Raw genomic sequence first — 16,739 nt, forward strand, 5'->3', positions numbered from 1 at the left:
CTAGTAGTGATGCTCGTCCCGTTTGTGTCGATTGAGGAATATTCATTGTAACACCCCTGGTATTACGAACTTGTTTAGCACCACGCTTAAGCCTTAAGAGTAGCTAGCAAATAAGCTCATCGCATTTTAAATTTATTTCACGCATAAAATAATAACCAGAATTTAGTTGACTCACTTTGGTAATTAAAAGAAATCAAGTTTATATTGTAAATCAATTTATTCTAGGGCTTGATAATGCCTAATAAGAATTCTAACAAACAAATTGGGAATAAGTTATTATTTGTTATGGCATGAACAACAATTTCTATAACCAAAAATATAATGTAACCAATGTTTGGTGCTTAAATAAAGTTGAAGTACCGAATTGCATTGACGGATAGTTGGGACGGGGTTGTGGAAACGACTGAAGTTCGGGCGAGACGTGTAGCCGTTTTTGCGTCACTTTACAAACCGTGCTTGGCACGTTCCCTGCAGTCGGAGCCTTGGACGCAGCGAGCCGCCTGCGCGAGAGCTCCCTCATCCGTGCTGTTGCTGTTCCCTCGACACACTCAGCACACACCGGCACTGTAAGCTCTTTCTTTTTTAGAAAAGGAAATATATTAATATCACACCTTCTACATTGACTAATGCATAGAGCTATTCTTTATTACAGGCTCAAAGCTCCTTAGATGTATCTTAACCTTAGATCGATGATACACAACAACCGTACTAAATGCCATTCTTATTAGGAACTACCTCTAGCAGTACAATTTGCGTAGTAATATAACCTCTCGTAATCAATCGTTTGATGGACGCAAAATACCAGGTGAATGGTCCCAGCTGTGAAGATAACGTTCCCTCAGCCGTGCATGGCACCAATCACCGCGTTGTTGACACACTCAGCACACACGGGCACTGTAAGCTCTGAGTATGTTTGTCTCCTAGTCTCCTTTAATCAAAGATGGGGATCAAAGGGACAGAAAGATATTTTTTCTACGCACGTTGCAATCCGAATCTTCAAGAGCATATGCTGAGCAGTGCGTTCCTGACTTCCTGTGCTGGCACACAGCCAATGATACACAAGCAGCCAGACACGCACAGAGGCACAAGCATGCATGCGCACGCTGCACCGAGCACGCGAGCTGTCGCCAAATGCATGTGCGTTATTGAATCTTGCATGTGATTTTTTATATGAATTCGTATTTGGAAACGTTGCAGTATCCTTGTCCAATTGATAACTATCGTACACACACTTTAAAATTAATGACCGCATGTATGTTACTATAAACTGACTATTTGCATCGTACCGTTTCTTGACCTACCGAGTTTTTCTTTCCGTGTGTTCTTGTAGACTTAGAGAGAGCAGAGAGGCAGAGAAGACAACCAAAGAGATTCGAGAAAGAGCGTCTGCGCACGGAGCCGCCGTTGTGCGTATAAAAAAAAGAGGAGCACTGTATTGTCGGCAGAACGAGTTAGAACTCACATACCGCAGCCTTGGATTCCAGAAATCACGTGTAGAAACCAGCATGCCTAGTGCTGCCGCGTCTGCTGCAGCAATAGACTGAAGCGCCAATCACGCAGTGCTTTAATCAGTGTCATCTGCGTAGGAATTAATACACAAGAGAGCTCTGTGCCGAGGCAGCGCGAGAACGTCCCAGTGCACAAGAGAGCTACCTGGTGCACTGCGTAGGAATCAGTAAGATACCCTAAGAAGGGCAGTTTGAGAACTCTCATATTTTATCGTAATGTTTGTGGGCGGTTTGAGAGTCGCCATTGAAGATGCCCTAAGAAGGGTAGTTTGAAAACTCTCATCTTACGTAGTTTGGGAGGGTCTGGGCAACATATTTTATCATAACCTCTCTGGCCTCATGCAAAAGCGTTCAGGTGTTGTCTAAGTCAGCTCGTTTTTAAAGAGCAACTTGTACACGAATAGACTGTTGCAGCATATCCAAAAAGGGAGTAACTATGACCAACTGTCCATCACGTACACGTCCATACACCGGCTCTTTGCTCTGCCATACGCAGCCACAGATGCTCGTGGCGCGCCTGCGCCGGCGCCGGACTAGTTTGCGACGAGGGCGTCGGCAGCCTCCACGGGGCTGTAGACGTCCCACCACACATGGCGCTCCGGAGTGCCTCACGCCATCTCTTGCTAACGCAACCCTCCGTGGCCCACAAGGGGCCCAGCCCACAGCACACCTCCCTCGTGTTTGAGCTAGCTTGCATTTCCATTCGGGGCTATAAATAGGACTACGTACGCACCTGGTTTTATCAGCTTTCATAGAAAGACAACTTACACAAGTTGTGTCAAGTACCGCACCGCCACCACTAGCTAGCTAGCAATGGCCACACCCACCGATGAACCCACCATCACCATGGAGACCTGCGGCGACGTCTCCGACGACCCCACCATGGAGACCATCGGTGTCCTCTCCGATGTTCCCATTGTGAGCAAAAGCCTCCCCACAGGCGCCATCTCCGCCAATTTCAAGGTCACTCGTGGCTTCGGTGGAATCGCGGAGAACGCCAAGGTGAACATCGACAGGCTGTATCTGCGCCAGATCATGACGGGCTGGGAGGCGAATCAGTCGGATGTGATAAAGCCCAATACTGTGACTGGGCTAGGTAAAACTGTTGTGAACAACTGGGGGATCTATGACGGCCCTGGCTCCAAGGCGAAACTGGTAGCCAAAACGCATGGCATGCACACATTTGCCGGCAAATGGAGCAATTGGTTCACCCTGGTGTTTGTGGTCGAAAGGTACGTAGAGTAACTATTATTGTTTTGTTCCACGGTTTTTAATTTACATGTAAGGCCAATAATACATGAGAGTCTACGGGGCATGAAACCACTGCTGAGAATGACCTAATTATTATCTAGGAGCAAAAGCGATAATATCGATTGTGTATGCAGGTTCGAAGCGTCCACTCTTCAGGTTATGGGAGCTAATGATGAGGATGAAGCAGATAATGAGTGGGCCATTGTAGGTGGGACCGGTGAATTCACAATGGCTCGCGGTATCATCCAGAGAAGAGTATATAGTGTAACAGACAGTACATTAACACATGCGCTTACTATTGAATTCTTCTGCCGCATGAAGGAGGTAAGCGTGTAATTAATTTAAGGTCGTCCTCTTTGCATCATATATTCTAGTGGTCTCGTTATCTGATCACTTTGCATTGCAGTAAAATATTTATCGTTTCTTTTCTGTTATTTTGAATCGAGCTCATTGTTGGAATATGTTATACGCTGGGGACCCCTACTATCATGTGAGTCTCAATTAAATATCCTAGTAGGTCCTGTAAAATCATATTTGGAGGGCCATTTTTGGCCTGTAAATACAAAGCCCACAAAGGGTCCATTTGTAGCTCCTAGTATTTTTTGTAAATACAAACCATGGTATTTTCTGTAAATACAAACCCTGCCGTGATACATAAAAAAGACCTGGTCTCCCAACTCCCCCTATAGAAGGGGTTGAGGGAGGAGAGGTGGAGGACTCTTCGTTTTTCCCTATGACTCTGTTTTGCTCTCTCCTTTATTCCTTCACTCCCTCATTTTGTTGGGCTAAACCAACAATCGTGAATCATGATGCATGATCCTTCATATTCAGGTCGTCCCTTCACCTACAAAGAGAGGAACAGTTGGTGGAAATAGAGGCACCCTGCCTTGGGAAATGGAAGGCAAATCCCAACGTCTAGAAAATGTGACAATCTACCATGTAGGTGCAGTTGAAGGGTTTCAATTTTCCTAAGTTGACGAAGGCGGGAAAATCTGCACCACTGATACTTGGGGTCGAGTACATCCTGATCCTTTGCGCAAGACCGAAGTGAGTACATTTCATATTTTGCCATGCATGTGGGGTGTGGTTGTTTTGCAAATCATGTTATAGTTTATGTCTGGCTTCATCATGAAAGGACGATGCAAATATATGTTTGGTTAGAGCTAAACTAACCTAAACTTGACATCAATTCATGGAAAATATTATCAAACAGTATGACTCCAAATATAGGTATATATATAGTATAATGAAAATATATATTACTTGTAAAATTGTACTCACTACATTTATTACATGTCGTATTAGTTTTGTTATAAGTCAAACATTTGTATCTTTGACTATATAGAATCATAACATATATAAGATTTGGTTTTTTAGATTTACTATGAAAAATACTTTTATAGTATATAATTCATATATATGTTGTGAAACTATAAGGATGTTTTGAAAATGATTAGATGGTTATTAACGTTTGACTTAAAGCACTGCGACCTATGAAATAAAAGAAGAGAGAGGGAGTATGTATGCTTGCTTATTTTGTAGTATGATATAATATATTATCTTTTTATATAAATTAAGATAGTTTGACCTAACACTATTTTAGAATTATATCTTTTGGGAGGTATGGAGTTTGTAGCTATATATATATATATCTTTTGTTCTGCCACGTAACTAATAAATACTTGATGATACATCGTTTATTCCTCTTAACTAATTATGTGCTGTTCTACAGATAAAGTTTGGCCCATCAGAGTTTGTGAAGAAGATCAATGGGGCTCAGAGAGGAGGCGAGGGCTGGCTGTCAAAATTTGAGATCGTCACCACCCACAGAACGTATGGTCCTTTTGGAATTGACAACGGCGCTCCACATTTCAGCTATACCGTGCCGGAGGACGAGACCGTGGTGGGCTTCTTCGCAAACACTGATAACATTTTCGTCACTTCGATTGGTGTTTACACCATCTAAATCATTCAGCATTCGACCCTGTTGCAGCCTGCAGCTTCCTGCATGTTCCTTTTAGTCATCAGAGTGTTTGATTTCTTCCCGTTTCCGATGTTGTAGCAATAAGATGGCTAGCTAACAAGGATGTGTCCCTCTTGTCTATGCCTACTGCATTGTGATCTTTTATAATCAAATGGGTCGTGTAACATCTTTCTTTTTCTTTTTTTCCTTTGCAATGTTCAACGATGTTTTCTTTTCAGAGATTGTTTTCTTCAGAATAAAACAGATCGTGTCGATGGTAAAGTAGAATGAGTAATCACGTTCATGTATTTCCATATCCATATAGCATCCGCCGATCCGCGTCTTCCCAAGCGTCCCTGTTGCTGTTTATTAGGTATATGGTGGCGCCAACAGTGCTACGCCGTCTTGCACAGTTTCGGCGGACCACGACCGCCCTGTTGCCAATACCCGCCAGTCTCATCTCATGGTTTCTGCTCCAACATTCAGCATCGTGTGTGTCCCACTGTAATAGAACTAGCCCAAAATATGCAGACACGCCAAGTGTCTCATTGTGCGTCTCCTGCGCTATGGTCGGGGCTTCTCTCTGTAACTCCAGGCAGCTTCGTCTTCCTCGTCTTCCACATGGCTACATCTATGCACGTTGTGTACCACAAGAGATTAGCGCATTAACGTGTCTGGCACACTCAAATAGCTCATATATGAATTATTTTTAATAGCATTAAATTTTAGCACATAACTCATAGTGTGGATATATAGCCTCACGTGAGTACGTGACAACCTCACATAATTTTAGAATATGTACATGACACCTCTTGATCATGATATAGCTTTTCTCTCTCTTTTTATTAATAAATTTGGCAAAGCCCGTTGTCATACGCACGATCAAGCAAGGGCCCAGGAGGGTCGGCAGGGCACCATCAGTGCCACCGCCGCCGCCGTGAAGCTGTCTTATCGAGTCTTGTTAGATTAGGAAAGAGTTAGGAGATTGAGTTTGCTTTGTTAAGAAGGAGAATCAAAATCCTATAAGGATATCCGAGGTTGCTTAGGGGCTAAGTCTCCTAGGACTGTAAATAATATGGGCCATGTAATTGTTTGATCTTTAAGAAAAAAAGAAGTCGAAAGACACTGACCCCTCGCTCTCAAGCTCTCTTGCGCGCCGCCTCCTCTCTCTCTCCTCCCTTGTGCCGCCGTCCCTGCCCGTTCAAACCCTATTACATCTGGTACTCGGAGCCACGACGATCAACCACATGGAGGACCTCCATGCTGCCCTCGCCAGTTGGGAAAAGAAATTCATGAATTTTTTTCCTTACCATCAGAACGCAACATATCCAGATCTCTCCACCATCAAAAGGGAGAACATCAACCAGGAAATTGAAGGAAATATGCCCTAGAGGCAATAATAAATTTATTATTTATTTCCTTATATCATGATAAATGTTTAGTATTCATGCTAGAATTGTATTAACTGGAAACATAATACATGTGTGAATACATAGACAAACATAGTGTCACTAGTATGCCTCTACTTGACTAGCTCGTTTATCAAAGATGGTTATGTTTCCTAGCCATGGACAAATGAGTTGTCATTTGATTAACGGGATCACATCTTTAGGAGAATGATGTGATTGACATGACCCATTCCGTTAGCTTAGCACTTGATCGTTTAGTATGTTGCTATTGCTTTCTTCATGACTTATACATGTTCCTATGACTATGAGATTATGCAACCCCCGTTTACCGGAGGAACACTTTGTGTGCTACCAACCGTCACAACGTAACTGGGTGATTATAAAGGAGCTCTAGAGGTGTCTCCGATGGTATATGTTGGGTTGGCGTATTTCGAGATTAGGATTTGTCACTCCGATTGTCGGAGAGGTATCTCTGGGCCATCTCGGTAATGCACATCACTATAAGCCTTGCAAGCAATGTAGTTAATGAGTTAGTTACGGAATGATGCATTACGTAACGAGTAAAGAGACTTGCCAGTAATGAGATTGAACTAGGTATTGGATATCAACGATCGAATCTCGGGCAAGTAACATACCGATGACAAAGGGAACAACGTACGTTGTTATGCGGTTTGACCGATAAAGATCTTCGTGGAATATGTAGGAGCCAATATGAGCATCCAGGTTCCGCTATTGGTTATTGACCGGAAAAAGTTCTAGGTCATGTCTACATAGTTCTCGAACCCGTAGGGTCCGCACGCTTAAAGTTATGATGACAGTTTTATTATGAGTTTATATGTTTTGATGTACCGAAGGTTATTCGGAGCCCCGGATGTGATCACGGACACGACGAGGAGCCTCGAAATGGCCGAGACATAAAGATTGATATATTGGAAGCCTATATTTGGATAACGGAATCGTTCCGGGAGAAATCGGGATTTTTCCGAAGTACCGGGGGGTTACCGGACCCCCCCCCCCGGGGTTAATGGGCCTACATGGGCCATGAGGGAGAAGAGGAGGGCCGGCCAGGGCAGGCCGCGCGCCCCCTTCCCCCCTAGTCTGAATAGGACAAGAAGGGGGGGGGGGCGGCGCCCCCCCTTTCCACTTTCCCCTCCCCCCTTTCCTTCTCCACCAAGGCAAGAGGGGGGAGTCCTACTCCCGGTGGGAGTAGGACTCTTCCAGGCGCACCCCTAGGGGGCCGGCCGCACCTCCCCCCTCCCTCCTTTATATACGGGGGGCAGGGGGCACCTCTAGACACAAGTTGATCTTTGTGATCGTTCCTTAGCTGTGTGCGGTGCCCCCCTCCACCATATTCCACCTCGGTCATATCGTTGCAGTGTTTAGGCGAAGTCCTGCGTCGGTAGAACATCATCATCGTCACCACGCTGTCATGCTGACGGAACTCATCCCCTATACCCTACTGGATCGGAGTCCGGGGATCGTCATCGAGCTGAACGTGTGCTGAACTCGGAGGTGCCGTACGTTCGGTGCTTGGATCGGTCGGATCATGAAGACGTACGACTACATCAACTGCGTTGTCATAACGCTTCCGCTTACGGTCTACGAGGGTACGTGGACACACTCTCCCCTCTCATTGCTATACATCACCATGATCTTGCGTGTGCGTAGGATTTTTTTTGAAATTAATACTTTCCCCAACAGTGGTATCAGAGCCAGGTTTTATGCGTTGATGTTATTTGCACGAGTAGAACACAAGTGAGTTGTGGGCGATACAAGTCATACTTCTTACCAGCATGTCATACTTTGGTTTAGCGGTATTGTTGGATGAAGCGGCCCGGACCGACATTACGCGTACGCTTACGCGAGACTGGTTTTGCCGCCATGCTTCGCACACAGGTGACTAGCGGGTTTCTGTTTCTCCAATTTTAGTTGAACCGAGTGTGGCTACGCCCGGTCCTTGCGAAGGATAAAACAGGACTAACTTGACGAACTATCATTGTGGTTTTGATGCGTAGGTAAGAACGGTTCTTGCTCAGCCCGTAGCAGCCACGTAAAATTTGCAACAACAAAGTAGAGGATGTCTAACTTGTTTTTGCAGGGCATGTTGTGATGTGATATGGTCAAGACGTGATGCTATATTTTATTGTATGAGATGATCATGTTTTGTAACCGAAGTTATCGGCAACTGGCAGGAGCCATATGGTTGTCTCTTTATTGTACGAAATGCAAACACCCTGTAATTGCTTTACTTTATCACTAAGCGGTAGCGATAGTCTTAGAAGCAATAGATGGCGTAACGACAACGATGCTACGATGAAGATCAAGGTGTCGCGCCGGTGACGATGGTGATCACGATGGTGCTTCGGAGATGGAGATCACAAGCACAAGATGATGATGGTCATATCATATCACTTATATTGATTGCATGTGATGTTTATCCTTTATGCATCTTATCTTGCTTTGATTGACGGTAGCATTTTAAGATGATCTCTCACTAAATTATCAAGAAGTGTTCTCCCTGAGTATGCACTGTTGTGAAAGTTCTTCCTGCTGAGACACCACGTGAAGATCGGGTGTGATAAGCTCTACGTTCAAATACAACGGGTGCAAAACAGTTGCACACGTGAAATACTCAGGATAAACTTGACGAGCCTAGCTTATACAGATATGGCCTCGGAACACAGAGACCGAAAGGTCGAGCGTGAACCATATAGTAGATATGATCAACATGGTGATGTTCACCATTGAAAACTACTCCATCTCACGTGATGATCGGACATGGTTTAGTTGATTTGGATCACGTGATCACTTAGATGACTAGAGAGATGTCTGTCTAAGTGGGAGTTCTTAAGTAATATGATTAATTGAACTTTAATTTATCATGAACTTAGTCCTGGTAGTATTTTGCAAATTATGTTGTAGATCAATAGCTCGCGTTGTTGCTTCCCTATGTTTTTGCTTCCCTGTGTTTCTATATGTGTTCCTAGAGAAACTAAGTTGAAAAATGTTAGTAGCAATGATGCGGACTGGGTCCGTGATATGAGGTTTATCCTCCTTGCTGCACAGAAGAATTATGTCCGTGATGCACCGCTAGGTGACAAACCTATTGCAGGAGCAGATGCAGACATTATGAACGTTTGGCTAGCTCAATATGATGACTACTTGATAGTTTTGTGCACCATGCTTTATGGCTTAGAACCGGGACTACAAAAATGTTTTTGAAACGTCACGGAACATATGAGATGTTCCATGAGATGAAATTGGTATTTCAAACTCATGCCTGTGTCAAGAGGTATGAGACCTTTGACAAATACTTCGCCTAAAAGATGGAGGAGAATTGCTCAACTAGTGAGCAAGTACTTAGATTGTCTGAGTACTACAATCGCTTGAATCAAGTGAGAGTTAATCTTCCAGATAAGATAGTGATTGGCAGAGTTCTCTAGTCACCATCACCAAGTTAGTAGAACTTTGTGATGAACTATAGTATGCAAGGGATGACGAAAACGATTCCCGAGCTCTTCGTGATGTTGAAATCGACGAAGGTAGAAATCAAAAAAGAGCATCAAGTGTTGATGATTGACAAGATCACTAGTTTCAAGAAAAGGGCAAAGGGAAAGAACGGGAACTTCAAGTAGAATGACAAGCAAGTTGTCACTCCCGCGAAGAAGCCCAAAGCTGGACCAAAGCCTGAAACTGAGTTCTTACGCTGCAAAGGAAATGGTCACTGGAAGCAGAAATGCCCCGAATATTTGGTGGATAAGAAGGATGGCAAAGTGAACAAGGGTATATTTGATATACAGGTTATTGATGTGTACCTTACTAGTGTTTATGGTAGCCCCTAAGTATTTGATACTTGTTCGGTTGCTAAAAATTAGTAACTCGAAACAGGAGTTACAGAATAAACAAAGACTAGTTGAGGGTGAAGTGACGATGTGTGTTGAAGTGGTTCCAAGATTGATATGATCATCATCGCACACTCCCTATACTTTCGGGATTAGTGTTAAACCTAAATAAATGTTATTTGGCGTTTGCGTTGAGCATGAATATGATTTGATCATGTTTATTGCAATATAGTTATTCATTTAAAGTTAGAGAATAATTGTTGTTCTGTTTACATGAATAAAACCTTCAATGGTCATACACCCAATGAAAATAGTTTGTTGGATCTTGATTGTAGTGATACACATATTCATAATATTGATGCCAAAAGACGCAAAGTGGATAATGATAGTGCAACTTATTTGTGGCACTGCCGTTTGGGTCATATCGGTGTAACGCATGAAGAAACTCCATGCTGATGGGTTTTTGGAATCACTTGATTATGAATCATTTGATGCTTGCGAACCGTGCCTTTTGGGCAAGATGACTAAAACTCCGTTCTTCGGAACGAAGGAACGAGCTACTGATTTGTTGGAAAGAATACATACCGATGTATGCAGTCCAATGAGTATTGATGCTCGTGGCGGCTATCGTTATTTTCTGACCTTCACAAGATGATTTGAGCAAATATGAGTATATCTACTTAATGAAGCACAAGTCTGAAACATTTGAAAAGTTCAAAGAATTTCAGAGTGAAGTGGAGAATCATCGTAACAAGAAAATAAAGTTTCTGCGATTTGATCGCGGAGACAAAAATTTGAGTTATGAGTTTGGTCTTCAATTAAAACAATGTGGAATAGTTTCACAGTTCACACCACCTAGAACACTATAGCGTTATGGTGTGTCCGAAAGTCGTAACCGCACTTTATTGGATATTGTGCAATCTATGATATCTCTTATCAGTTTACCACTATCGTTTTGGGGTTATGCATTAAAGACAGTTGCATTCACTTTAAATAGGGCACTATCGAAATCCGTTGAGACGACGCCTTATGAACTATGGTTTGGCAAGAAACCAAAGTTGTCATTTCTTAAAGTTTGGGGCTGCGATGCTTATGTGAAAAAGTTTCAACCTGATAAGCTCGAACCCAAATCGGAGAAGTGCGTCTTCATAGAATACCCAAAGGAAATTTTTTGGTACACCTTCTACCACAGATCCGAAGGCAAAAGTCTTTGTTGCTAAGAATGGATCCTTTCTAGAGAAGGAGTTTCTCTAGAAAGAAGTGAGTGGGAGGAAACTAGAGCTTGATAAGGTAAGTGTACCTTCTCCCTTATTGGAAAGAATTTCATCACAGAAATCAGTTCCAGTGATTCCTACACCAATTAGTGAGGAAGTTAATGATGATGATCATGAAACTTCAGATCAAGTTGCTACCGAACCTTGTAGGTCTTCCAGAGTAAGATCCGCACCAGAGTTGTACAGTAATCCTGTTCTGGAAGTCATGTTACTAGACCATGATGAACCTACGAACTATGAGGAAGCGATGATGAGCCCAGATTCCGCGAAAATGGTTTGAGGCCATGAAATCTGAGATGGGATCCATGTATGAGAACAAAGTATGGACTTTGGTGGACTTGCCGATGATCGGCAAGCCATAGAAAATAAATGGATCTTCAAGAGGAAGACGGATGTTGATAGTAGGGTTACTATCTACAAAGCTCGACTTGTCGCGAAAGGTTTTTCGACAAGTTCAAGGTGTTGAATACGATGAGATTTTCTCACTCATAACGATGCTTAAGTCTGTCTGAATCCTGTTAGCAATTGCCACATTTTATGAAATCTGGCAAATGGATGTCAAAACTGCATTCCTTAATAGATTTATTAAAGAAGAGTTGTATATGATGCAACCAGAAGGTTTTGTCAATCCTAAAGGTGCTAACAAAGTGTGCAAGCTCTAGCGATCCATCAATGGACTGGTGCAAGCATCTCGGAGTTGGAATATATTATTTGATGAGTTGATCAAAGCATATGGTTTTATACAGACTTTTGGAAAGGCTTGTATATACAAGAAAGTAAGTGGGAGCTCTGTAGCATTTCTGATATTATATGTGCAAGACATATTGTTAATTGGAAATGATATAGAATTTTTGGATAGCATAAAAGGATACTTTAATAAAAGTTTTTCAATGAAAGACCCCGGTGAAGCTGCTTACACGTTGAGCATCAAGATCTATAAGATAGATCAAGACGCTTGATAAGATTTTTCAATAAGTACATACCTTGATAAGATTTTGAAGTAGTTCAAAATAGAACAGTCAAAGAAGGAGTTCTTGTCTATGTTGCAAGGTGTGAAGTTGAGTAAGACTCAAAACCCGACCATAAGCAGAAAATAGAAAAAGAGAATGATAAGTCATTCCCTATGCCTCAGTCATAGGTTCTATAAAGTATGCTATGCTGTATACTAGACCTATTGTATACCTTGCTCTGAGTTTGGCAAAGGAATACAATTTTGATCTAATAGTAGATCACTGGACAGCGGTCAAGAATATCCTTAGTGGGGACTAAGGATATGTTTCTCGATTATGGAGGTGATAAAAGAGTTCGTCATAAAAGTTACATCGATACAAACTTTTACACTGATCCAGATGACTCTAAGTCTCAATCTGGATACATATTGAAAGTGGGAGCAATTAGCTAGAGTAGCTCCGTGCAGAGCATTGAAGACATAGAATATTTGCAAAATACATACGGCTCTGAATGTGACAGACCCATTGACTAAACTCCTCTCACGAGCAAAACATGATCATACCTTAGTACTCTTTTGGGTGTTAATCACATAGCGATGTGAGCTAGATTATTGACTCTAGTAAACCCTTTGGGTGTTGATCACATACATATGTGAATATTGGTGTTGAATCACATGATGATGTGAACTAGATTTTTGACTCTAGTGCAAGTGGGAGACTGAAGGAAATATGCCCTAGAGGCAATAATAAAGTTATTATTTATTTCCTTATATCATGATAAATGTTTATTATTCATGCTAGAATTGTATTAACTGGAAACATAATACATGTGTGAATACATAGACAAAGATAGTGCCACTAGTATGCCTCTACTTGACTAGATCGTTTATCAAAGATGGTTATGTTTCCTAGCCATGGACAAATGAGTTGTCATTTGATTAACGGGATCACATCATTAGGAGAATGATGTGATTGACATGACCCATTCCGTTAGCTTAGCACTTGATCATTTAGTATGTTGCTATTGATTTCTTCATGACTTATACATGTTCCTATGACTATGAGATTATGCAACTCCCGTTTACCGGAGGAACACTTTGTGTGCTACCAAACGTCACAACGTAACTGGGTGATTATAAAGGAGCTCTACAGGTGTCTCCGAAGGTACATGTTGGGTTGGCGTATTTCAAGATTAGGATTTGTCACTCCGATTGTCGGAGAGGTATCTCTGGGCCCTCTCGGTAATGCACATCACTATAAGCCTTGCAAGCAATGTAGATAATGAGTTAGTTACGGAATGATGCATTACATAACGAGTAAAGAGACTTGCCGGTAACGAGATTGAACTAGGTATTGGATACCGACGATCGAATCTTGGGCAAGTAACATACCAATGACAAAGGGAACAACGTATGTTGTTATGCTATTTGACCGATAAAGATCTTCGTAGAATATGTAGGAGCCAATATGAGCATCCAGGTTCCGCTATTGGTTATTGACCGGAAACAGTTAAAGGTCATGTCTACATAGTTCTCGAACCCGTAGGGTCTGCACGCTTAAAATTACGATGACAGTTTTATTATGAGTTTATATGTTTTGATGTACCGAAGGTTATTCGGAGTCCCGGATGTGATCACGGACATGATGAGGAGCCTCGAAATGGTCGAGACATAAAGATTGATATATTGGAAGCCCATATTTGGATAACGGAATCGTTCCGGGAGAAATCGGGATTTTTCCGGAGTACCGGGGGGTTACCGGAACCCCCCGGGGGTTAATGGGCCAACATGGGCCATGAGGGAGAAGAGGAGGGCCGTCCAGGGCAGGCCACACACCCCCTTCCCCCTAGTCCGAATAGGACAAGGGGGGGGAGCGCCCCCCCTTTCCTCTTTCCCCTCCCCCCTTTCCTTCTCCACCAAGGGAAGAGGGGGGAGTCCTACTCCCGGCCACACCTCCCCCTCCCTCCTTTATATAGGGGGGCAGGGGGGCACCTCTAGACACAAGTTGATCTTCGTGATCGTTCCTTAGCCGTGTGCGGTGCCCCCCTCCACCATATTCCACCTCGGTCATATCGTTGCAGTGTTTAGGCGAAGCCCTGCGTCGGTAGAACATCATCATCGTCACCACACCGTCGTTCTGACGGAACTCATCCCCAACACCCTGCTGGATCGGAGTCCGGGGATCGTCATCGAGCTGAACGTGTGCTGAACTCGGAGGTGTCGTACGTTCGGTGTTTGGATCGGTCGGATCGTGAAGACGTATGACTAGATCAACCGCGTTGTCATAACGCTTCCGCTTATGGTCTACGAGGGTACGTGGACACACTCTCCCCTCTCGTTACTATACATCACCATGATCTTGCGTGTGCGTAGGAATTATTTTGAAATTACTACGTTCCCCAACAGAAATCATCGATCCTCTCATGGAACGGCTCGCCCTCGAGGAGAAGCTAGCACGCGTCTGCGACAACATCATCACCAACACCGTGGACATCGAGCAAGCTCACCCCTACAGCACTGACATCACCACGGTCCAAGCCAGATTGGATCTAGATGCAGTCAACGACGACGATAGTCTTGCTACTGAGATACAACAAGCAATGATCGTAGCCAAAAAATCCTTCATCAACACCACGATGAAGGAATCCCCTTCATCGGGCGCCACCAAAATCATCAAGAAGGCGCCGCACAACTTCTTTATAGCACCACCAGTACTACAGCCGCTTTGGCTTCTTTACCCGAATCAGACCGTCGGCGACGGCTATCCTCCGGTCATCATCTTCAGGCTGGCCTTGGACGATGACAGAAGCAGCCCGCAACCATGCAGCGTTCACCTCAACAGAAAGATGCATATCCCAGGGAGATCCCAACATCAACACTATCATTCAATTGGGACAAGAGGTAACAACTATTGCACTACCCGAGATTCCGCCTCATCGTCCGATAGGAGATCCGATGGCACGCCCAGATGCAACACCACAAGCACCCATGCCGCCATCTACCGGCGAATGATTTGCTTGTCAGGGGTAAATGATAGAGTTATTCAGCTTGTCACTGCCGTCTACTGCATGTTCAAACCCTCAGCAAAATCATGAGAAATAGAAAATGGGTGATTTCGCCCGGGCGCTACATGAGAATGCTTCGGCGCGCAGTGTTGACCTAGAAGTCAACACAACTACTCTGCATGAATATCTTACATTGTGGACTTGGACTACTGGAATAGAACTTGATCAGACAGGACAAGATGAGGTATTGTGGTCCTAGCACTAGTAGAAAAGGGGGCAATGGTCCAGGCCAGGTCAGCCCATTAGTCCCGGTTCAATCCAGAACCAGGACCAATGGGGGCATTGGACCCGGTTCGTGAGCCCCGGGGGCCGGCCGGGCCACGTGGGCCATTGGTCCCGGTTCGTCTGGACCTATTGGTTCCGGTTGGTGGGACGAACCGGGACCAATGCGCCTCGCTCTTGGCCCACCACCATTGGTCCCGGTTCCTGGCTTGAACCGGGACCAAAGGCTGCCCTTTAGTCCTGGTTCACGCCACCAACCGGGACTAAAGGGTTGGCCCTCGTTGCGGTCAGAGTTTAGTGCCACCTCGCCAACCGAAGGGGAATCAGACCTGTTTATAAGCCCCTCCCTCTCTCCCTTTGTTGAGCTCCTCTCAAAATGAAAATAGATGCCCTTATACAGGAAATTTAATCTAAATTCATATTGAATTTCTCTAAAATTAGTAGAAATTTATTATGAATTTAGGTTGAATTTTCTCTATAAGCGCATCTATGCTCATTTCTGAGTAGTTTTTTATATAGTTTTTTTTCTTTTCTGCTATATTTATTTTTTTCTTTTTATTTCTGAGTTGTAATAAGTCATTAAAAATAAGCATCTATGCTCATCTTTTAGTTAAGTTAATCACAACTATTTTTTCTTCTATTTATTTCTGAATTATAATAAGTCATTAAAAATAAGCATCTATGCTCATTTTTGAAGTAAAGTTAATCACAACTATTTTTGCTTCTATTTATTTCTGAGCAGTTTTTTATATAGTTTTTTTTCCTTTCTGCTATATTTATTGTTTTCTTTTTATTTCTGAGTTGTAATAAGTCATTAAAAATAAGCATCTATGCTCATCTTTTAGTTAAGTTAATCACAACTATTAAAAATAAGTCATTAAAAATAAAAAAGAGGCGCAATGCTCGTTAATTTGCTTCAAGCCTTTCGGAATAGTGTCAACTGCACTACACATAGCTCCGTGCAGTCTACCCTATTCCTCAAGCCTTGAAGCTAACCAACGTGCAGGTGAGCATTGAGCCTCTTCTTCATCATCTCTGCACTCAGGGCTTATAAACAGCTGCGAGTGCCTCTCGCTTGGCAAGGTGGGACTAAAAAAATAGCTGCAGAAAGAATCCACTAAAAAACAGTTGCAGAAAATAAAAAATTAGACAGGTCCATTGGTACCGGTTGGTGGCGCCAACCGGTACCAATGCCCCTCTTTGGTACCGGTTGGTGCCACCAACCGATACCAATGCCCGCCTTTTATCCCGGTTGG

The 16,739-nt window shown here is 43.3% G+C and overlaps 1 protein-coding gene across 1 annotated transcript; it reads left to right on the forward strand.

Moving 5' to 3' along the window:
• Positions 1–2,260: 2,260 nt before the first annotated feature.
• On the forward strand, positions 2,261–4,922 carry LOC123083264 (dirigent protein 15). Its single transcript, XM_044505347.1, has 4 exons — positions 2,261–2,740; positions 2,894–3,083; positions 3,591–3,806; positions 4,492–4,922. Exons 1-3 carry the CDS (start codon positions 2,322–2,324, stop codon positions 3,729–3,731), a joined length of 750 nt encoding a protein of 249 aa, XP_044361282.1. The 5' UTR covers positions 2,261–2,321; the 3' UTR covers positions 3,732–3,806; positions 4,492–4,922.
• The last annotated feature ends 11,817 nt before the right edge of the window (positions 4,923–16,739 follow it).

The sequence above is a fragment of the Triticum aestivum genome, chromosome 4A, assembly GCF_018294505.1.
Source record: "Triticum aestivum cultivar Chinese Spring chromosome 4A, IWGSC CS RefSeq v2.1, whole genome shotgun sequence".
NCBI lineage: Eukaryota > Viridiplantae > Streptophyta > Magnoliopsida > Poales > Poaceae > Triticum > Triticum aestivum.

Bases quoted from the DNA above. Each gene is read 5' to 3' on its own strand.
- LOC123083264 (XM_044505347.1), top strand. From the start codon at position 2,322: ATGGCCACACCCACCGATGAACCCACCATCACCATGGAGACCTGCGGC. The intron at 2,741-2,893 runs GTACGTAGAGTA...TTGTGTATGCAG, and splicing joins CTGGTGTTTGTGGTCGAAAG to GTTCGAAGCGTCCACTCTTC. The intron at 3,084-3,590 runs GTAAGCGTGTAA...CTTCATATTCAG, and splicing joins TCTTCTGCCGCATGAAGGAG to GTCGTCCCTTCACCTACAAA.